Below are 24,610 nucleotides of genomic sequence, written 5' to 3'. Positions count from 1 at the left end.
AAACCACGCATGTGGCTTGCATTGTATGTTTCTAGACAGCACTGCCTCCAAGCAAACAGGGCTAAATTCTAGAGCTGATCCTCGGCTGTGACTGATTTGCAGATGCTTGGGTCAGAGCTTCTCAGAAGAGATTTGCTAAAGGCCTGTCAAAATCATTTAAAACCTGTTTAGCTCCCGCTCTTATTCTTGCTGGAGCTGACATGTTTGGTGACAGCAATGCTGGTGAAAATGTGGGCACAGGCTTGAGCCTTATTCTGGTCAGCTGTCTTTACAGGCGTCTTATCTGTATTTAACACCAAGGAATCACAAACTCATCCCTAAAGTATTTGATTTCTAACTTAATACAGGTGAGTTAGAAAGTTTACCGTAAGCAAAACTATGCCAACCGTTGAGGGAGGCTGTCTAGTGAAACACCGTCAGCTAAAACTAAAGCAGAAAAGACAAGCTGGGAAAAAATACTGCCACATGCATGTCAGAAAAAGGAATAATGTTGCTAATTCAGAAAGATTTCTATTAAATCAAGAAAGGAACGATGAGGACATCAATCAGAAATTCCAAAAGGGAAATTAAAAAGGGTTGAGCATTGAGGAAAATGTTTATCATCAAAAATGGTTTTAAATGCAAATCCAAACGGTGCCACATATCGTCTGTCACCTAATAAACTGGCAAAGGTTTTCATAAACCATAATTCTTTTGTGAGATTAGGGAATGAGACTTAAAATTCAATATAACTCTGGATCCTATGTTCTCATTTCGATGAATCAATTGTGTGTAAGGAATCATACACATAGATGTACACAAAGATTAGCTACCCAAATGTTCCATTTTCTCTTAGCAGCCCAAGACTGACACCACACTGACTGTGGCCCCATGTAAGGATCACTGCAGGAAACCATGGCACAGCCCCCCAGGGGACACAGAGCAGCCACCAAAACCAGGTCACCCGAGAAGATAGACGGGCAGGAAAAATGTTCACGATTTATCAGTATTTTCCTAGAGCAGGTTTTATGGCAATATGTGTAAAATATACATAAAAATATGTATATAAAATAAAAGACTGAAAGATATCCACCAACACGCCATCAGCTCTTATCTCTGGATGATGTGATTACTTCTTTTAGTCAATATTTTCTGAAGTTTCTATGGTGAGTGAGTATATATTATTTTTATATCCATAATAAAAATGTTTTCCACGATATACACCAAGTAGCTGCACTAATGATCTAAATATTTTAACACAGCCAACCTGTCTTGTAGCTGTAGGACATGTCTGTGCTTTAAATAAATAGCACCCTGTGGCTGTGTTTTACAGCTTTTGGCCGGGGCTGGGTTTGAACCCACCACCTCCGGTATGAGGCCAGGACCCTACTCCTTTGACTGTAGCTGTGTTTTAAATAAATCCCATCAGTGAGCATCACCAAAGCCATCCTCCCTTACAGAGGAGAAGGTATCCGTAGCGTCTGATCTTTTGAACCGTAAACATAGTTTCCGAAACAGGGCCGTGTTAAACCTCTCCCTGCACTGGTGCCAACCTCTTGCACACAGGTAGATCTTGCCGCCCATCCACCCTCACATCAGGGCTCGCAGGGCACACAGTCTCACCACCTCTGCATCAGGAAAGAAAAATGAGCAACCAGTCCACATGTGCATGGCGCTGTGCTCATCCCCTCTCAGTCTTAACCATCTTCACTCATCCAGAAAAAGGCAAAAGATTACTGAGCCGCCCTAGTGTGTGCTATGGATTGTACTTGGTGTCAGAGCACAGCAGTGAACAGAACTTCACTCTTCCAGGGAGCAAGGGATCAACAGAAAAATTACAAGGCAATGGGGAAGTGCAAAAGATAGACCAATTCCTGAAGACTTTTTTTTTTTTGAGACAGAATCTCACCCTTCTGCCCCAGCTACAGTGCAGAGGTGTTATCACACACCACTGTAGCGTCCAACTCCTGGGCTCAAGTCATCCTCCTGCCTCAAGGCACCTTGCCTGGCCCCGATTACAGAAGACTTGGGGTTGGGGTGACTCTCCCAGCAGGAAACCTACAAAATAAGTGAACTAGCCAACCTTGTGCAATGAAACAGCCAATATTTTTAGAAACAATACTAGAAAATATGTCACGTCAGCATTTCTAAATTAGAGAACAATGGCTACGGAAAAAGGAACCTTGCTTTTATTCCTGGGCCTGACATAGATTCAGATTCTCTGAATAACCTTGAAAGTCACTTACTGTGACATACAAGGCAATTTACGTGGTTCATTATGAAAGTCCTGAGATACACAAAAATCAAGAAATGTAGACTCCACATGGAGGGAAATAATGAAGCCCTCCCAGCAACAGAGATAAACTCAGCAAGATGAAACTTGTCAGGTGAATCAGAAAGGACACCGACCACTGTGTTTCTTGGAAGCAAAATAATGGACCGTACCATAGTCTGTCTCAAAACTTTCATAGTGACACAGGTAGAAATGTATTCTCTGTTCCATGTGTTTAAAGGTGAATGATAATAGTAGCAGTAAGAAAAAATGTTTAAACTGATAATAATAAACTACCAGACACTATCAATTTTACCACCTCCGTTTCTCCTTGCAGATCTCAGATGAAGTTATTATTAGTTTTGCTCATGAGGAAACTGAGTCTCCGGGAGATGAGGTGACTTGTCCGTGGTCACACAGAGAGCATGACCCAGAGTTCAGGCATCAAGGTGGGTCAGGCAGATCCCATTTCCAGCCCTTTCCCTGACACCACATGCCGTTAGGATCTAGGCAAGACCAGAAACTCGTCTCTCCAGTTGCCAGCCACGGTCCGCCCGCACCACTGAGTGCCTCGCTGGCTATTGGACACACAGCAAGGTGAAGGCCAGCATTTGGGCCTTGGTTCCAGCCATGTGTCCCTGGACTTAACTAATCTCTCTGAACCTTACCTCCCCCATTTTTAAAATGAGAAACTAATGCTGCTGATCACAAGAATGCCTTCTCTACACAGCTGATTATGGGGATTCGATTTATTCAGCAAAGGACCACTGAGTGCCTACTGTATGGAGATGTAGGGACAGACCCGGAGCACCTGTGTCCTCAGGGAGCTTCCTCCTGGCCTCTGCAGCACCTCAGTGTGGGCACTGGGAGAAGGAGCACTGGGTCATGTCCAGTGGACACACTTCCTGTACAGGGCAACAAAGATGAAAGATGTCCAGGGACCTTTACATATGTCAGAAAAGGAAGTCTCAGGAATCAGACCACCCTCAGCTCCTAATGTCTGCGGGAACAGAATGCACGTCCCCTCTTGGCTCCAGAGTCTCAGCCTGCTTATACAGTCCCCTCTTCTTGACTCTGAGCCTTGGGAGCAAAGGGACCAAGTTCATCTCATGGTGATGTCCCCAGTGCCCTGCACCAAGTAGGGGCTTAGCAAATATTTGTGGTTATGATTTAAGGACCCCATGGCCTGGAAAATCCAGAAGTCATTTATATTCACTTTTCTCTCACATTAGATCATTTCTTTGCACTCATTTATCTCGCAGTTTGCTTGGCTTATGCTAATACTAAGAGTTCCTAAATTTTCCAAATAGATGCCATCTGGGTCAGGATGGGAGTTACTGAAGGAAATCAACATAGAATTGAAAATTAGCTACAGAAGAGCTGCAGGTGGGAATTCTCTATATTATCATTAATTGCTTTCATTACTTAATCCATAGGAAAGGCAAGCGTGATAAAGCAGAACTCCTCTGCTGTCTCTCCTGTTGTAACTTCAGGTATAGAAAGGGACCCACAGACAGCTGAGCGGTAGCCCAGGACACACCCCCACTCAGTAGGGAAGCAAGGGACAGGCTTCCGTCCCTCAAATCTTCGGTCCTCTGAGTCACGCTCCCTCTCCCTCCTACAACGTTGCTCCCTTTATATTTAATGATTCTCAGTATGTAATCCCTAATGTCAGTGCAAATTAGCATCAGCGCTATAAACTAATCAGTATGTAAACCAAGCAAATCCCTCGGGTGCAAGAATTAAAAACACACAGGGCAGAATATGAGAGCAGCACTCAGTGCCAACTGGGCCTTAGGCATCTATGATCCCACTCTCAGACTCACGGTTGAAATCACAGCCCCATCTGGGCCTTCCTGGTACTGGAAAAATCTTGGCCTTTCAATTCTGCTGTCTTTCTATCAGTAATTTAAAGAAGCATAGAATCCATTTGTAAAGTAAGAACCTATACCACAGGACAAATATCATCCCCAAATTGCACAGGAAAATGTTTTTCATTCCACTGATGACATTCACAGTGTATTGTGAGTACATATTTCAGGAGTAGTGAAAAATAAGGAAGCAGCCAGTTGGGTGTCACTGGTTGCTAATAAGTATGTGCCTACGATGACTCTATATTGCCACCTCTCCCCTAACCCAGCACACAGGCCCCAGGGCCCTTGGCTTTGTTCAGTGGGCTGCCTTCAGACACCTTTGTGAGTGAGGAGGTCGGCAGGGCAGAGGAGAGGCCATTCCTTCCATCTGTGAGGACACCCTGCCCCAGAGCTGCTAATAGCAAGGCTGTAGTTTATGTAACTTCATATATAACACAGAAGGTCCCTTTCTCAGACCCTAATATTGTTAGTCTTCAGAAAAACTGGTTTTGAGCCACGGTTGGAATCATAAAATTAATCTCAGAAAGGACCCAAACTATTGAGGCCAATGTTCTCATGGTTGCAGTTAGAAAAATGAGGTCTGGCTCGGCACCTGTGGCTCAAGTGGCTAAGGCGCCAGCCACATACACCTAAGGTGGTAGGTTCGAATCCAGCCCGGTCCCCACGATGGCTGCAACCAAAAAATAGCCAGGCATTGTGGCAGGTGCCTGTGGTCCCAGCTACTTGGGAGGCTGAGGCAGGAGACTCGCTTGAGCCCAGGAGTTGGAGGTTCCTGTGAGCTGATACCATGGCACTCTACCCAGGGGGACAGCTTGGGGCTCTGTCTCAAAAAAAAAAAAAAAAAAGAAAAGAAAAGAAAAATGAGGTCCAAAGGGAGCCACCCAGGTCAGATGCCTCCTGCTGGGAATAAGAGTTGAGTGTGGCCCTCACAAACAACATTGCTAATTGCAGCTCCCTGCTGATGACTGTTCTGTCAAATTTCTGTCACATGACTTGTGCATTTCCATCTCTCTCTCTTTTTGGAAAGATGGTGTGAAAGAAGTAGTTTGGGCCAGTAATGGAACCACTGACATGTGTTTCAAACCTAGAAATAGTTTCCAGCTTATGACATTATAAATTACCAAGGCCATTCTGGAAGCACAACAGAATATTGAAAAATTGCCAGGGACAATACAGGTAACTTTACAAGTCTTCCTTACATGGATGATTTGAATCTACAAAGTAAGAACATGGAGTGGAAGTCATGTTCCTGGGGAAACCAACTTCCACTGTGTTCCACGGTCTCTCCCAACTCGTAGCAACGAGCCCCCTGTGAGAGAGACACAGGAGTAGATTTAGGTTTACAGTAGTTATTCTAGGTGCCACTGGCCTCTGGAAGGACTTCAGTCGCATTTGAGTGAAGAGGATGACATGGGAGCCCTCAAGGTTCTGAGGACTCCTCTGCGGCTCACCTCACTTATTCTTCTCTTATTTTCATCTCTCCTTTCCCTTCTTGTGGCCATGACGAGGGGTGTGGAGTTGGTCGCCTGGGAACAGGACACATGGCATGCTAGTGGCCCCTTCAGTTCCCCATTCCCACCTCCAATTTGGGGTTCAAAAATGTCCTGGTGCTTTAATAATGATAAATTTTGTGTCTTATCATACCTATCTTGTTTTATATCTTTGGGAAAATGTGTCTGTAACTATTATTTTCTGATCTTGCACAGTGTATATAGATTCTAATCTGTAAGCTTAGAGCTGAATTCTATGACCCTGAATTCTGCCATGGTTCCTACAGAGCTACCAAAGGGAAATAAAGGTCACATGTTTCAAAGGGAATCAAGAGAGATGTAGTCAGAGGGAGAGTGACTCAGTTGGAAAGCATCACGACACTACACAACATTATCCTTCTGTGCCTGCGTCAAAGGAAGGGTGCGAGCAGGAACTAGCCGGCCAGAGCCAGAGTTCTGCCTCAATAAACCTCCCTGGGAAACCATTGCACACCTTTGTTCCAAACTTTGATATGCTTCGTTTGCAGTGTTTTAAGTTATCCATTGGTAAAAAATAGTTTGCACGCACACATGTGCACACAATTTAGGTAACAAAAGTGACCATTGTTGATGTATGTATTAGTGAAGATCCAGTGGAAAGACACACATAATGTACAGTTATAAAAATTCAAAAGCATTAATTAAAAAGAAAAGTATCAGGCAAATGTGTAACAGGGCATCCCCCTCTCTTAGAAGGGAAGAAAAAATAAATTTCCTTTGACTGTGCGCAAGACACACTAGGAACAGACGCCTCCCTGCCGCCTTCCGAGCCTTGCGATGACCACATATTGAGGTGTAGTTTTTCCCTTTTGCTTCAGAATTAAAACTTAAAACTGAGGTACATAAGCTTAAATGTCCTCCATTGTAAATCTTGAATGATGAGGCAGCGTGCCCTACAAAGGCCACACTGCAACCACCACCATGGACACCAGCCTAATGGCGGCCACAGAGGAAATGGATTCCTCGTGAGAGATGGGTTTCCCTCGCCCATCCCCTGGGTACAAGGAGGGAGTGAACTCTCCCACTCAAACCTAGGGGGGGAAACCCAGTAGACTTCACTCATAGGGATTGGGGGTACCCTGCAGAAAGAAGACTGACATCTAATTCTCCAATGTGGGTATTTGTCTGTAATTAGGTTCTCCTAACAGAGGATCCTGAGATCTGAAGGCAAGGTGTTCTGGGGAGAAGTGATTTCCAAGAAACTACAGAATGAGGAAGTGAGAAGGAGGAAAAGTCAACATGAGGTGATCACTACATGGGCAAATGATTCGATCCTACTAGGAACCTTCTAGAAAAAAAAAGTGTAGAGCCTGTCTCAGAACCATCTCCTACAGCAGCAGTTCTCAACCTGTGGGTCGTGACCCCTTTAACTGTATTAAAGGGTCGCAGCATTAGGAAGGTTGAGAACTATTGCCCTAGAGGCTGAGGAGGCTGGGGCATGGGTGGAGGGTTACCCTCAGGGGCATCACACACCCCCCACCCTTTCTTTTTTTTTCTTTTCCAGTTTTGGCTGGGACCAGGCTTGAACCCACCACCCCTGGTATATGGGGCAGGCGCCTTACTCCTTGAACCACAGGTTCTGTCCCACCCCAACCCTTTCTCACAGGCTTCAGAGAACACCAGTTGCAAAAAAGCCTGATAAACCTGTTGGGTGCCTGAAGGGAACACCCAGCCAGTAAGCACTGTCCCCAGTTGTACAGGGAATCAGAGGGAGGCCACGGGGTCGGGACACAGAGTATCAACAGTGTCTGCTGCAACCGCTGCTTCTGATGTGTCACTGCCCCCTTGAGCAAGGACAAGGGAATTGGAAGGACATGGCAGGGAAGAGGGGGACTGTTACGGGGTGGCCTGAATGTCACCACCTATTGTGGCAAATATGTGAGCTTCCCATGTCAAGCAAGCTTCACAGAAGTTCTCTCCCAACAAGACCTCCCATTAGGCAAGAAAACCCTCACAGAAGAGGGTTCAAGCAATTTGTGTACCAGTATCTGCTATTAGGGGAGCCTAGTGAACCCCCAAAGGTAGTTAAAACTCTGGAAGAACCTGAACAAATCCAGAGTGATCCAGGATGCCAGTCTGCACAGAGACTTAAACCAAGCTTTTTAAAAAGTTGAATTTAACAATGATTTTTAGGAACAGTGATCATAAAAAAATAAAGTTCTTGACTGTACTAAAGTGCTTACATTTTCCTAAACCTTATTCTAAATTAAATTTTCTTAAGCTAGGATCCAAACACCCCCAAAGGAGTGAGTGGGTGATTCAGAGGACGGCGAGTCGCCTGAAATTGCCTCCAGCAGTGTGTGTATGTCTATACATGCGTGGTTTTGTGAAGATAGACATCTGTAGCTTTCATCAGCTTATCAAATAAATACTGGATCCCAAAAAGATTAAAAGGCAATTATTTGCATTATTAATTAGCACTGAAATTTGTCTGTGTTAATACAACTATTTTTATCATTTGAAAATCTCACACCCCGGGATTAAGAGGGAGCCTGGGAGAACTGTTTTCGTCCAGGCTCTGGGACCTGCGGGCTCTGGGACCTGGCACCGTGCCCCCTGGTGGTCATTGTGAAAACTGCGGTTGCAGCCCCTCTTGCAGTAGAGCGGACAAGTCCTGACACCCCAGTGGATGAGGCGCTACGTGGGGGTAGTCGGCACGCCGAAAGACAATTTTTAAAAAATTATTCATAACTCTGTAATTGTGTTAGTATGACTTAATCATTATCTGGTTATGGCAGTAGCAGGACAGGTGGATTTGACAAAAGAAAAGCCACGATAACGCACAAACAGCGGGAGTTTGGAAAGCAGTGATCTAATTTAACCTCCTCGTTTTTCTGGGGGCTGCAGTGAAGAGTGGAGAGACGAAGGAGCTACCCCAGCTGCCATACCCAGCAGCGGTTCTCAACCTATGGGTCGCCTGAGACCATTGGAAAACACGTATTTCCAATGGTCTTAGGATAACAGTAGCAAAATTACAGTTATGAAGTAGCAATGAAAATAATTTTGTGGCTGGGGGTCACCACAACATGAACTGTATTAAAGGGTTGCGGCATTAGGAAGGTTGAGAACCACTGGTAGTGGAAGAGACTGGACCAGATTCGTTTCTGACGTCCAACCCAGGGTTCTGTTTCTTAATGTACTATGCAATTCCTTTTCCCTGTGAGTTTCATGGGCAAAGCTGTGGAAGCATTTTTGTCTGATGCAACTGAGCCACACTAAAGTGAATGATGCAAAGATATGACAATTAACTTCATGAACTCATCCCAGAAAAATACTACATACCTCACTACTGAATAATACTACAGTCACCTTTGAAGGTCTCCCCTTGGGAAGCTAGCACTGATGCCAGCACCTAATCTACCCTTCAAAGCAATTTGGAACTCTTTTCCTGGAATGGCCATCAAAGCTGTTGTCGTATTACCCTTGAGTTCCTGAATTTCATCAAAATGTCTTCCTTTAAATATTTCCCTTATATTTAGGTAAAGAAAAAAGGCATTGGGGGCCAAATCGGGTGAGTATGAAGGGTGTTGCAATACAGTTATTTGTTTACTAGCTGAAGATCCCTCATAGACAGTGCTGTGTGAGCTGGTACATTGCCATAATGCAAGAGCCATGAGTTGTTGGCCACGATTTGCACTTAGGATTTTCCTAAGTATTTCTCTGTTGATGTTTACTTGGTCTACTAGGTTTTTCACAATCAGCCAACAATTTCAACACACAATTCAATGAATTTTTGCAGAGTTTTCATCAGTTCTGGTCATTACTGGCTGCCCTGACCTCCCTTCATCAGTGATACTTTCTCAAGCTACACTGCCATTTTCTTCATGACATTATCTCCATAAACTTAGACTAACTTGTCCGCAGTTTCACTTCCACTCTTGCTCAAGTTTAACAAGAAATTTACCAATATTTGTTGACAATTTGCTCTAATTCAAGTTCCAACATTCTCATGATGGTACACAAATTCATGCAGCAACAATAATGAATGCCACCCAGCAAGACACCTCCTTACATCGACATGAACACAACTGTGAGACATTGATATACCAAGGTTATGAGACCTTATTGAGTTGTCTGTAGTTTTACAGTGCTGCCAAAGTAGGCACGTGGTAGTAAGTTCATGAACTTAACTGTTAGGCCTCAATCTCTCTCTCTTTCTTTTTGTTTTTCTCAATAGATATTCCTGTATTTATTTGTGAACCTATACATCAATACATATACGTATGTGTTACATTCACTCATTCAGTGAGTATTTAACACTTATTGAAAGGTCAGCCACTATTTTAGTCTCTAGGAATAAAAAGATAAATAGAATATAATTTTGTCCTCAAGGAGCTCATCATCTGTCACAGTAAACTGATCCTTGGATAAACAGATTAATTTACAACCTAAGACAGGTACAGTAATTTAAGGTGCTCTGTAATTCAAGGGGGAGGCAGTACGGGTGACTGGCAGAGCTTTGGGAAGATGGAAGCTTCACTGTGTCTTAAAGAATGAGCAAGAATTGGCAATGACAATGGGGCATGTACCAGATCATAGAATCTAGTAACACTGAGGTGACTTCTAATACTTCAGTATGTGTGGGTTGTGCTGGTGACAGCCAGTCGCATTCTGGACAGGCTGGGTAGGGGTCAGATCATGAAGGCTTTAAACAGCATGATACGCAGCATGGATTTTATCCTGAAAGCAAAGGGGAGCCGCCACTGGGCAGGACGTGATCTTTGCATCTGTGGCATCGTGGAAGATGAATGAGATGGAGTAATGATAGAATGAGGAAGACCCAGAAGAAGACCACTGTAATAACCCAGTTTAAAAATGCTAAAGACCAGAACAAAGGCATTAACAGAGGTGAGGAAAGTGGGTAGGAATGAGAGAGAGAGACACAATAAAGGCAACAGGACTCGGTGACCAAGAAACGTGAGAAAGAAGGGAAAGGGCAGAGCTGAGGAAGCTCGGCTGGGTCCCTGGGTACATGGTGGGGGAGGTCACTGGGTCTGGAGGCACAGGAGAAGGGGCTGAATGGGGAGAGAGAGAGTAAATGTAGCAAATTTAGTTCAGTAAAGGCAAGGATAAAATCATAGTAAATTTCTAATGGTAAAGTAAGGATAAAATAATAATAAATTTAGAAAAGGTAAGTAAACGTTCAGTAGAAAGAAGTGTGGATTGGAGAGCTGGAAAGAAATCAGTACTAGAGACATAGCCTTTCCATAATTTGAGAGAAATTAGTAGGGAAATGGTATCTGAAGCCTGGAAGTGTTTGCAATCACCCAGATAGAATATACTAAGTGAGAAGACAGGTCGGGCTAAAACAGAAGATGAAGAACATCAATACTAAGGAGAAAGGGGCCAGGCACAGTGGCTCATGTCTGCAGCCCTAGCACTCTGGGAGGCTAAGGCAGGAGAGTCGCTTAACCTCAGGAGTTGAAGACCAGCTTGAGCAAAGCAAGACTTCATCTCTACTAACAATAGAAAAAGTATCCAGGCGTTGTGGAAGTATCTGTAGTTCCAGCTACCTGGGAGGCTGAGGCAAGAGAATCACTTGAGCCCAGGAGTTTGAGGTTTCTGTGAGCTGTGATGCCACAGCACTCTAGCCTAAGCAACAGAATGAGACTCTGTCTAAAAAACAAAGCAAAAAAATACACAAACACACACATGATGGCCATAAAGTTTGTGTATAATTTTCTATTTTAAATTGCACACAAACTTTATGGCCACCCTGTATATCTACCTTAAGGAGAAAGGGAGGGGAATAGATCTTTAAGAGATTAAGAAAGATGGCTACAGAGGTAGCAAGAAGACCAAGAAATATGAAATCATGAAAGCCAAGGGAAGCAAGGGTTTTAAGCACGAATTTGATTAAAAGTTTTGGACCATGCGTTGATATAGAGGAGAAAAAGAACTGAAAAAATGTCTTTTAAATTTAAGAAACGGAAAACCATTCTGACTTTGGTAAGGATCTGGGGAGTAAGAGAGATAGAAATCAGATCACAGTGGGCCCAAAAAGTGAAGGGGACTAAAAAACACAGAATAGAAACAACTCCAATGAGGAAAAGGAAAGAGAAGCATAGCTCAAAAGCGAGCTGACAGTTAATATCGGTTTAATAAATGTTTAATAAAGACCTATACTTTTATGGGAACATATTAGGTTGAATCAAATAAAATGGCTATTTTGATAGATCTCAAATGGTCAAATATAAGGAATGTCCTATGGTATAACCTAATAATTCAGAATATATGACATTGACTTTATTTTAATCATGTTCTGTGAGAAACTCAGCCAAGACCATACATAATAAAAGCATGACTCTCCATCCAAATTGCACACGGTGCTAAAGAGACAATAAGTGAGAGGTCTCTGCTAGCCCAGGCTTACAGGGGCAGCACAGAGTGCCGAGTTCAAGGCCAGGATGTGACTGGACAGCTTTGTGTCTTCCTCAGCACTCACCTCTGGGTGGTGGTCTAAGTCCTTAGCCAGCTCTAAGTGCTTTCCTCACCTTTAAATCCAGATATAAGTATAGATGACATAGATACATATTTTTATATACACACACAGATATCAATATATAAAATAATACTACCCCTTAAAATTGTCATGAAGATTAAATAACTTACTTCCTGTCCAATCAATAGATGATGGATAAATAAAATATGCTCTATCCACACGATGAAATCTTACTCATCCTTTGAAAAGAATGAGATTCTGACAAATGCTACCGCATGGATAAACCTTGAAGACATTATGCTATGAGAAATAAGTCAGTCACAAAAGGACAAATGTGGGGACTTATTTGTGGCTCCACTTATATGGGGCACCCAGAGGAATCAAACTGATAGAAACAGCAAGTAGAATGGTGGTTGCCGGGTGCTCGGGGAGGGAGGGGATGGGGTTTAATGGGACTAGAGTTTCAGATGGGGAAGATGAAAAGTTTTGCAGATGGATGGTACCAATGGTTGCATAACAGTGTGAATATACTTGGCTCGGCACCTGTGGTTCAAGCGGCTAAGGCGCCAGCCACATATACCTAAGGTGGCGGGTTCGAATCCCCAGCCCGGGCCCGCCAAACAACAATGATGGCTGCAACCAAAAAATGGCCGGGCGTTGTGGCGGGCGCCTGTGGTCCCAGCTACTTGGGAGGCAGAGGCAGGAGACTCGCTTGAGCCCAGGAGTTGGAGGTTGCTGTGAGCTGTGATGCCACCGCACTTTACCCAGGGGGATAGCTTGAGGCTCCGTCTCAAAAAAAAAAAACAACAGTGTGAATATACTTAATGCCACTAAATGTGTACTGCAAATGGTCAAAATGGTTTATATTATGTATATTTTATCACAACAGAAAAGAGAAAAATTAATTACTTCCAAAGCACTATTATGCAAGTGTTTATTAAATAAATAGAAACACAATAAATGGGCAGATGCTAAACATATCCCAAGACTAGACTAGAGGACGAGAAATAACCCCAAAGATAAAAGAGTTAGAGAATTTAGGAGAAAGTCAAGTTGGGAAAGGCGTCATGTGAGAAAAGAAGAGAAACTGAAGCTACACGTCAATGTCACATGAGAAGGGAATGGACATGGGGAGGTAGAATTTTCTCTCTATTTAAGAGAATCACATAAAAGTTCATTCAACAAAAACTTGTAAGGAAGTACCTACCAGGTGCCATGCACTCTGCTACATGCTACTGGCAAAACTGAGAAAATAATTGTCCTCACAGACAGCTGTCGGGAGGCACCAAGGTAAACTGAGTGTCTGATGTCACATATACTTAACAGGAGTAGGATAGGCAATCCTGTGTTGCCAGGGCCAATTGTAAGTGGGAAATAAAATAGAATTGGTGTGGCCATGTCTGTACCTAAGTAGAATCAGACCTGAATTGTGATTATGCTCACAGCATTCATAAAACATTTGTTCCTTCTCAGGATCTTACCCTAGGAAAGTGGGAACAAGCAGGTAGATGGAGCAGTGGGGCTCAGCCTTTTAAACCTACTAGCATCTGGGACCCACCCAGGGACAATCTTACTTACCTCTCCTGGGGTGGAGCCTGGATATTGATAGGTTTTAAATCTCTCTTGGTCTCCTAGTGAATGGGGAAAACTTGAAAGCACTGCCCCTAAGAACTGAACAAGGCAAGAGTGCCACTCTCGCTACTTCTGTTCAACACAGTACTGGAAGTACTAGCCAGAACAATCAGGCATAATAAATAAATAAATGGTGTCCAAATAAGGAAAGGGGAGGTCAAACCATCACTGTTTGCTGACAATATGATTGTGTATCAAGAAAACCCTAAAGACTCCACCAAAAGATTTCTAGAATTGATAAATAAATTTGGCCAAGTCTCAGGTTACAAAATCAATGTACACAAATCAATAGCATTTCTGTATACTGCTAACAGTCAAACTGAGAGTTAAATGAAGAACTCAATATCATTTACCACAGCTGCAAAGAAAATAAAATACTAGGAATATGCTCACCCAAGGAGGTGAAAGTTCTCTATTAAGAAGAAGTATAGAATACTAATGAAAGAAATAATAGATGACACAAATAAATGGAAAAACATCTTATGCTCATGGATTGGAAGATTTGTAGATTCAAAGTCATCTGCAAATACAACATAACCCTCATCAACATATCAATGTCATTTCTCACAAATCTAGAAAAAAATAATCCTAAACTTCATATGGAACCTAAAAAGAGCCAAACTTAGGCAAAAAGAACTAATCTGGAGGCATCACATTACCTAACTTCAAATTATACTACAAGGCTATAGTAACCAAAACAGCATGGTACAATTATAAAGGTAGAGACATGATGGGAAAACATAGAGAAGAGAATTCAAAAATAAAATCACATAGCTACAACTAACTTTTAACAAAGCAGACAACATGCATTGGGGAAAAGAAGCCTATTCAATAAACGGTGCTGGGAAAGTTGAGTAGCCACATGCAGAAGACTAAAATAGGACCCCTATCTTTTGTATATATAAAAATTAACTCAAAAAATACTATATAAATGACAAAAATTCCCTTAACATGAATTAAAAACTTAAATGTAAGACCCAAAACCAGGCTGGGTATGGTGGCTCACACCTGGAACTAGAGCACTCTGGAAGGCCATGGCAGGAGGATCTCTTGAGGTCAGGAGTTCAAAAGCAGCCTGAACAAGATCTAGACCCATCTCCACCAAAAATACCTAGGGATGGTAGCATGTGTCTATAGTCTCAGCTACTCAGACAGCTGAGGCAAGAGAATCACTGGAGCCCAGGAGTTTGAGGTTGCTGTGAGCTATGATGATCCCACCACACTCCACCTGGGGCAACAGAGTGAGGCTGTTTGTCAAAAACAAACAAACAAAAAAAGGCCTGAAACCATACAAGTTCTCTAAGAAAATGTAGGAGTAACTCTTCTTGTTTGCTGAGGCAATCAATTTATGACTAAGCCCCCCAAATGGCAAATACCATAACAACAAAAACAAATATATGGGACTTAATTCAATTAAAACATTTCCGAGGGGAAAAAAAAATCTGCACAAGTAAATAATCACAAGAGTAAATCAACAATCTACAGAATGGGAAAAATTTTTGCAAACTATACATCTGACAAAGGACCAATATCCAGAATCTACAAGGAACTCAAATTAACAAGAAAGAAGATAAAAATAAGCCCATTAAAAAGTGGACAAAAGACGTGAACAAAGTTTTTTCAAAAGAAGATAAACAGAAGGCCATAAAAATACCAAAAAATGCTTAACAACACTAATCAGCAGATAAATGCAAATTAAAACCATGAAATACCACCTTACCCCTATCAGAATGGCCATTATTAAAAATATCAAAAACTAACATATTGGTATGAATACAGAAAGAAAGAAACCTTATGCACTGTTAGTGGGACTGCAAATCAGTACAACCTCTACAGAAAACAATATGGAGGCTCTTCAAAGAATTAAAAGTAGACCTTCCATCTACCATTTGATCCCGTAATCCCCCTACTGGGTATCTACTCAAAAGAAAAGAAGCCGTTATATCAAAAAGACACCTACACCTGAGTATTGATTGCAATTCACGACGGCAAAGATATAGAACCAGCCTAAGTGCCTATCCATTCATGAGTGGATCAAGGTAAACGGTGGGACCACACCTATGGAGCATATTGCAAGGGTACAAGTCAAATCTATCAAGTGTAGACCATACATGTCTTAACACAATCATCAAGTAAATGAGGCGAAAGCTATATTAATTAGTTTGATGTAAGCACGTCAAATTGTATAAAAAAATCAACACATTGTACCCCACATATGCATAAATGTATTCATAATCTATGAGTATATGATTTAATAAAAAAAAAAAGAAAGCAATTTTATACAGATAGATACATACACACCATGGAACGTTACCCAGCTATCAGCGAGAATGATAATCCCAAGCGAAGTAGCTCAGGATGGAAGGAACAAGCACCACATATCCTCCCTGTTCAGTGGCAGCTAAATGATGGGCATGCGCAGTCACATGCAGTGTAAGGGACACTGGAAAGTACGAACGGGGGAGGGGGAGGGGAGAAGGGTAAACACACACCTGCCAGGCACAGTGTACACTGCTCCGGTGACAGGCATAGTAAAGCCCGGCTCCAGCATTACACAGTTCATCCACGTGACAAAAAGACTTGTGCTTCATTAATATTTTGAAATAAAAAATATGAACATAAATAAAATCTCTCTCTCAATCATTCAAAAGTGCAGCCAGGACTGAATCAGAAATGGCAGTTGCCCTCTCTGTATTGCCAGTCCCAGGAGAGCCCTGGGTGGTACCAACAGCGCAAGTTACTCAGGAGCTGGAGGTAAGAGTGGGGAGGAGGAGGGTTGGTGTCTCCCGTGGTTGTGTCTCAGGGAGGGAGGACCCTCTGGGGGTAGCAGTCCAGCTATTACTCAGGCTTAACACAATCACAGGAGACAGCGCTGCCCTGGACAAGAGGAAACACCTCACTTCTCAGACGTGATGTGTGACGTGAGGCCCAGGCTGCAGCTGCACGTGTGTGCGGGTTTCCCTTACTCACGTAGCAGGCAGAAAGGGCTTCTTCTAGGGAAGTGTGACCCACATGGGTCCCCCACCCACCCATGTACCCAACCAGCAAACGGATCCTTCCCAGGAAAAGGCAGTGGAGGGTCTCCCAGCTCTTCACCACATGGGAGCCACAAGGGAGGAAGAGACCCAAGGAAACAATGGTAGCAACGACCAGTACTCACTGCTGAGTGGCCCGGTGGTGCAAGGCAGCCTGGACCTGGGCCGCCAGGTGACCCAGGAAGCTGTTTAGAGGTGGCTGCCTGGACGGAAGCTGAAAGTGCAGGCTGCTTTTCTCCTGCTCCAGGTCTTCTAATCTTTGTTTTAACATCTCAGCTGGAAACCCAAAACAATGAGAGAGAGGGGAAAAAAAATCATGAAACTCAAAATAGAGAACCCGGTGTCTCTTAGCTCCAGTCCTCGCCAACCCTCTCCTTAACGACTTCCCGTGAAGACTTCTAGGCCAGCACTTTCATCTCTCAGCTGGTGCTTTGAAGAAGTTCCTTTTTGCCAATAACACAATCCCCCTACCTTTCATTCTTCTAACTCTTAGAGATTATGGTCAATGTTTATACAGTGGTCATAATTATGACTCTTAATAATATCAATCATTTTTAAAACCATAACGATCATTAGGGGTGGGGAGAACCTGCTAGTTTTGATGGGTACTATAAAAATGGTTGGGAAAGGAATCAGTGCCCGATTGTGGCTTTTATGAAATGCCCATCAATTGCCAGGCAGTTCTTAAAGCCACAGAAGGAATCTTCAAATGCTACCCTGCTGCGGACAACCTCCTATCTCCTTCTGTTATACAAGAGGGTTATTGTAATCGTTAAATGATCTTAGATCCCCTAAGACAGAGGTTCTCAACCTGCAGGTCGTGATCCCTTTTTAATAATGAAAATACACTGCAGCATTAGGAAGGTTGAGAACCACTGCCCTCAAATAAGGTATAAATACAGAATCCCTGTAAAACAATTTTCCTTTAAAAAAAATAAGCTGCAGAAATTGGAATCCCCTCTAAGGAGAACTTATGTTTACAACCTAATAACTAAAGAATTGAAAAGTTTCTTATAAAGGTATTTTTAGAAAAATATAGGGACTGGGTTTTAACGTATCATTCATCAGAGCTTCCCTCCTGCTGGTCCTTGCCAGGCTGGTCCACAAAGACCTTGGTCCCCTCCACCGGGGGCAGTGGGTATGCCCTGGGGCAGCCTGAGGTCCCAGGCAGCCGCCTCCGGCCAAGCACACTTGCTACTTACTGCAGTGTGCAACGCAAACATTATCCTTTTTCTACACCATGGTGAGAAAATATCCTAGAGGTTCTACCTTAGATTACAAGATCTTCTTTATGTTCCTAAGGCACAGCTCTACCGGCCACTTTCCAAGGAGGCCATTTCCATAAGAGTCAATTCTGAATTAAAACACCGTTACAACAAGCATGTCATAGTGAACAAAACTTTTCATCATAGGGCAGTGGAGGGTAACCCTGGTGACAGTGTGCCTCTTGACATGTCTCTTCTTCCGCGCTGGCCCACCCCCACGGCACACTCCTAGGCAGAGGAAAGGCAGGGACAGATGTTGTGTGCAGCAAACCCACATCTCTGGGGCTGTCAAGTGAGAAAGTGCCCCGTAAACTTGCTGACAGGAACTGATAGCCGGAAACTAAGAGGATTTACTAACGATCCATTCCAAGAATGCCAGAAAGGGTATTCTGTCCCAGACCAAACCCCAGACCATTACCAGGGCTCTTAATCTGTGATGGAGCTAATTTAGACACCCACTGATAACACAGAGCGCAATCTCGCCTGGCAAGATTTCCCAGGACAGGCTCAGCATCTGTGGCTCAAGCGGCTAAGGCGCCAACCACATACACCTAAGGTGGCGGGTTCGAATCCAGCCCGGACCTGCCAAACAACAATGATGGCTGCAACCAAAAAATAGCCTGGCATTGTGGCAGGCGCCTGTGATCCCAGCTACTTGGGAGGCTGAGGCAGGAGACTTGCTTGAGCCCAAGAGTTGGAGGTTGCTGTGAGCTGTGATGCCATAGCACTCTACCCAGGGGGATAGCTTGAAGCTCTGTCTCAAAAAAAAAATTTTTTCTCAGGACAATAATGAAATGTACCAGCTCCTTAACACCAAGTATGTCACATGACTCATTGCTTGATACTTTATTCCTGGCTCTATAAAAGCAAAACTTTGGTGAAGAGCAATAAAATATTGAAATTTCATGCTCTAAAATAACACCCAGCTACAGTCATAATGTATGTAAAGATGCGTCAAGATCTGAGTGTATTACACAGGGGTTGGGAGCAAACCTGAGTTTGTGACTCAATTCTGCCATTTCTAGCTATCTCACCTTCAAGTTAGTTAACCTTGCTAATCTTCAGTTTCCTAATCTTTAAAAAAAAATGGGGTTAATAATGGTATTGACATCATCAGGTTTTCTGAGGATTAACTGAGATAATCTATGCAAAGCCTTTAGCGTCATGCCTGGCACTTAGTAAGTGTCCAAAACGATGGGCTATTATTAGTAGTACCATTAAGTACTGTCTTGAAAATGTTTGCAATAAATTTAAAAACCCAGGCCAGCCTTCCTCTGCCATCCACTACATTCTAAACCATACCTCCCACTGCTGGTTGAAAAGTCCTCAGAGGTGCCAGCTGATCCAGCAAAATGAAACACTGAAAATGGTAAAGGAGCTGCCAAAAATCCCATTCACAGCACGTTCTAAAGGAAGATATAAGTTATGGCAGGAAATATCCATGATTAGCTATGTTCTATCTTGCTACTCACCTTCAGAAGTTGGCTATCTAAAGTTATTTTCTATTTTATGATTAGAAAAGGGTATCAGGATGGTCACCAGCAAGGGCACAGGTTTGGGCATTGTCTCTAATTTCTAAATCACCTCTCTAACAGCTACCGGCTACCGGGAATTTCCATTCCCTATGCCAACTTTACTTCTGGTTAACGTGAGGGTGTATTATATCCCCATATTGAAAAAGGTAGTTCTCTGGGCTCCGCAAATGACACCCCAATTCACTATTCAAATATTCTAGGAGCAGAGGAATCTCCTAGTCTGTGCAAAGGCACTTTCAATATGTAAGGAGAAAGTCTAGGGGGGCAAAAGTAGTAGCAGACAAGGGGGGAGGGCGTGGGAGTGGGCACAGTGGTTGGGTGAGCGTGGCACAAATGTACCGTCTCTTTCAGACCTCCAAGGTAGAAAGAGGACGCTTTCCCCAGAGTGGCCAGGTTTACCCATACACTGAGGATGCTGTGGGAAAATGGCTCCTCTGAGAGGGAAGAGTTCTTGAAAATGATTAATTTTGTTTTAATCTTCTAAATGGCATGCTTATTTAATATTTCCTGTGTTCATTCAATTAACAAGTACTTTGGGTAACCCAATGCTGCTAGGATGGGGCCTCAAAGATGAATGAGATGTACTCCTGGTTCTTAAGGTGCTCACTGACCAGAGCGAGGGCTAAAATCATGACTGGACCCTGCTTCTTGCCCTGTGCAGAGGAGTCAGCAGGGAGCTGTCCCGTCGGTAAGGGGTGACCGTGCAGGGTGCACAGATACGCTAGCTGCCGCACCATGGATGCAGGGGGCTACACACAGAGGCCTACGTGGTGCCCCCCAGTGCTGAGGATGAGACATATTAGGAGGAACATGGCAGCATGTGGAGGAGACACCAGGATGGGTGGGAGCAAGACACCCCGAGAACTAAGCAGGCAGGAGGTGATGGGCAGCACGACTGCAGCTCACTCCCAGCGGTCAGAAGGAAGTATGGGGGGATGAAGAGGCCCAGGGCCCTGGGTGCTGACGAGTACATGCGTAATCATGGCGGGGAGAGGGCTGAAAGAACCTGGATGTGCTGCGCTGGGGCTAGAAACGCTGGTGCGAACTAACGGTTCTGTTATACAAACTCACGGGAAGGTAAGGGAACGGCTGTAGACGTACGTGCACGTGCATTACAGATCTGTTTTCTCTCTATCTACTGAGGTCTAAAGGTCGTGATGCGGCAGTAGCAATGAGCACAAGTAACACACAGCTCCTGATCTCCAAACGTCATCCTCCAGGAAAGGAGCCAGAGCTCCCGGGAGAAACGGCTGACACTCGAGGCAGTAGAGAAGAGTTCGGGGCATCTTTTTGAACCAAAATATTAAGAAGTGACAAAGACTGATAGGGACCTGTTAACAGAACACAAAACACACCCTGAAGATGTCCCCAGTGGCCAACTCTGGGATAATCTGGGAATCAAAATAAGTAATAGGAATGAAGCACAACCCAGCGGATAGAACAGGAGGCCAGGCGTCCCTGCTAACAGAATGGTGACTAATCAAAAGAAATGATGAAATGAAGGGTTGACGGGGCACAAGGCACCAGTATAATCTCAGAGTATCGCTCCCAGCACATACTAACTGGTTACTAAAGGATTAACGGTAACATTGTGCTGGGGAGACCTGGAAGCCGCAGCATGACCAAGTGGTGCGGGTTGACCTCCATGGTGGCAAGAGCAGCCCATGCCATGGGACTGCCGATGTGAAGCTCCAGGGAGGCGGAGCATCATTCAGAAGAGTCCCCCAACACTGCATGACCCACACTCAGCCATGAGCACACAGCAGACGGACCTCGGTTGAAGGTTCTCCAGACTATCAAGGATGTGGAAGACAGGGAAACGTCAAGTACTGGAGAGCTGTCCCGAGCAGGATGCCCATGGCGTATGCTTGATTCTGTGACTTGAAGAGATGCTGGGCAGTGAGGTGGGAGAAATGGGGTAGTTAGGAAGTGACGGGGCATCAGGACTGCAGCTCATTCTCAAGTGGTCAGAAAAAGACTTGTGATCTCAGCCACAGCTGGGAACCAGAATGAGTGGGATATGCAACTTGTCTGTACTATACTTTGACCTTTGACTCTATACGACCTTCCTGTACATGCAAAATTATTTTGAAATAAATTATGTTTAACTATAAGTAAATAACTCCAGCATTACGAATGCTGTATGTGTGACTCTTATGTTGTAAATCCTCTTAGTTGTATGACTCCTGCTGTGCCTTTAAAACCAAAACAAAAGCGAAAACAAAACACCTCCTCTCCTATTCAGATTAAACCAGTGGTCAAGAAAATAATCATTTTCTTTGGTTTTTCTGGCTTTTAAACCAATGCAGACTTTCTGTGGACATTATTGAAGTGATTTCAATTTGTAGCTCAAGATTTAAGGCCAGCACAATGGAGAGTGTGCTGAATCAATGTGGCTGAAGCCATCTAACTAATAGAACAGCAATAATATCAGAAATATTGGTTGCATTTTCTAACACAGCTAAATAGCAAAAACAAACTCAAGATGAACAAAGGAAGACATTACTGAGTGGTAAGCAAAACGATACGTTAAGAAATAGGGCACAATTGACATCCATTTATGTATATTCCATTTATGAATCTAGCTTGTTTTCCTCCTAGGACCTCAGCAATAGAAATACGAACCATCATCTCATTCTGTTTTGAAGCAAGCAGATGTATTTATTTATGCTACTGCAACATATTTATTAATGTTTAATTGAAGGTCAGTGCTCATCTGTTATTCCTGAGCACATCAGCAGTAAGTATCTGCTACTTGGGCGACAATAAGGAAACAGATGAAAAAAAAAGTGCTGTCTACCTGTATGAATAAATAAGGAAATAAGCATTTATAAGTAGCAAGAAATCTTCACACATAAAGACATCCTGCTAAGTGGATTCAATTCCTACTGCCTTGTTCTGTCTGTAGGATGACAGAATGTACAGTGTAAATCACATTCTCAGAGGCCAGGCTGCCATTCTGCATTCTAAGGAGGCTCTTTAAAGCTAGGAAGCAATCAGTGTCCTCATAAGTCATTTCTCTTTGGTTTTTACATAATGCCAGGAAATGCGATTCAGTGGGAGCTGAATATTCTAATCCCACATTGCCATACAGATGAGCTGATGACTGGTTTGCAAAGAATTAGAACATGATAAAATGTATTTCAGACTAACCTGAGCACAGCTGAGGCAGTCTCTGACATTTCAGAATGTTGGAGTCTACCAGGTTCATTGTCATAAAATCAGTCACCCTCAGGACCCTGAAGACATCAAGCACAGTAATCGTTTTGAGCATCTACTACTACATAGCATGTCCACTGCCATGGACGCAGTATTTCAGAGCTTTGAAACAACTTGCAGAGTAAGAATATACATGCAGAAAGTGAAATTCAGAAAAGTGAAGTAATTTTCCTGAATCTCTCAGTGAGTAGGCATCAAAAGCAGAATCTGAACTTAACCTTCCCTGGTGCCAACATCTGGGCTTTTGCTATTGCACTTTCCAAGAGCCATGCCTGAAACATACCAGCGCCTGTGGTCTCCACACTCCCAGGCATCTTCTCTTCCTAGCCACTATTCACAGTCCCTGGACACTGTGGGACCCACAAGGCAGGAGATAAGCCTGATTCATCTCTGAATAGCCAATATCAAGCTCAGTGTCAAAATACCAATAAGCAATAGCTAAGTGCCAAATAAATACATTAGCAAATGTTTCTGTTTGGAAGATAAGCACCATCTCAGGAGCACTGCTCTGTCAGTCATCTTATCCAATTCTGTGCATAACCAGTTGAGTAGATAATGGTATATCCCCTCACGGAATGGTATGCAACAAGTCAAAGAACGATTAGGAAAACAGCAAGGAAACATTTTAATTTTACAAGATAAAACCAGGATATAAAAGTAAATTTATATAGTATCTGTACTTCTCAATTATGTTTTCTTAAAAAATCTAGACAATCAGTCAGTATGATTAGCAGTGACTATCTCGATTTCCCTACTTAGAAAATCCAATGCAAAATCTTGAGCTGTTTATTATTTAGAAAATTATTATGTTATTAAAATAATCTGCAGGTTACTTATGCTACTCGTTGATTTCTGCATGAAAATGGAGATTTGGTTTCCACAGATTCTTAATGCTAAACTGCTTAGGGTGAGCTTGCTTTCCTCGGCTCAGAGATCTTCTCAGTGAACACCAAAGAGGATTTCTAGAAATGTTGTATTTTAAGCTTGCCAGTGCGTGGAAAGGAGAGTGAGAATTACTTTGTTGTGATATAATAAGAAAAGCAAACCTTTGAGGATGGTACAGAAATTTGGAAGGCAAGCAATAATTTAATTGTGATATTGGCCCACTTAGCACTCCATCTATTGCCTTGTTCTTGATAAATATTCGTTGATTTCCTCTGACATATTTTCATATTTTAGTAGAATATGGGCGTTAAAGCATCTGTTCTTCCCAATAAGAATTTAACATGCAAAATAGTTAAATTGTGAGTGAGCAAAATAGCAAAACTAAGGAAACCTCTAAGTACTCACTCCAGGTCTCTGTGTGCCAGACGACTCCAAATTCCTCTGAGTGCATATGTGAGTCTGGTGTGTGTGTGTGTGTGTGTGTGTGTGTGCATGAGAGAGAGAGAGAAGTGGGTGTGTACACCTGTTGTCAACAGGCCTTATTTCTCAAGATCTTGAGACCGTGAAAAGAGGGCTTTATTATAGGTCTCTCCAAAATAGCCCCTGCCTCCACTATTCAACACATTCACCAAAGGTTAGTCATCAAATACCATAGGGAAGTAGCTGACCAAATGAATGGTGGCAACCATTCATTAAACCCTCAGATATTCAGAAAACAAACCTGTCAGTGAAAAAAGTTTCCAGAATGCCTGGATCACATCTACGCAGAGTCCATGTTCACGGTTCAAACCCAGAACTGGAGGAACCTCCATAGACTACTGTATGAAAAAAAGAAGTCAATTTCTCTACTTCTCTTTAATACCATAGAATCAGCCACAAAAACACAATAGCAGTCACCACCAGCAACTTCCTATTGTCACCACCAAAAAAACTCCAGGCATCA

At 43.1% G+C, this 24,610-nt stretch overlaps 1 protein-coding gene across 1 annotated transcript in view; it reads right to left on the bottom strand.

Annotated features, from left to right (window-relative positions):
- The window catches only part of DISC1 (disrupted in schizophrenia 1), a 334,249-nt gene that overhangs the window by 261,738 nt on the left and 47,901 nt on the right, over positions 1-24,610 (bottom strand). Inside the window, exon 4 of the mRNA XM_023517671.1 lies at positions 16,889-17,039. Coding sequence (XP_023373439.1) covers positions 16,889-17,039 — 151 coding nt within the window. The remainder of the gene's footprint in view (positions 1-16,888; positions 17,040-24,610) is intronic.

Source organism: Otolemur garnettii, unplaced genomic scaffold, assembly GCF_000181295.1.
Source record: "Otolemur garnettii isolate 467f Iridium unplaced genomic scaffold, OtoGar3 scaffold00116, whole genome shotgun sequence".
In the NCBI taxonomy this organism is placed as follows: Eukaryota; Metazoa; Chordata; class Mammalia; order Primates; family Galagidae; genus Otolemur; species Otolemur garnettii.
The sequence above is the reverse complement of the archived record's forward strand: the minus strand, read 5'-3'. Positions and strand labels throughout refer to the sequence as shown.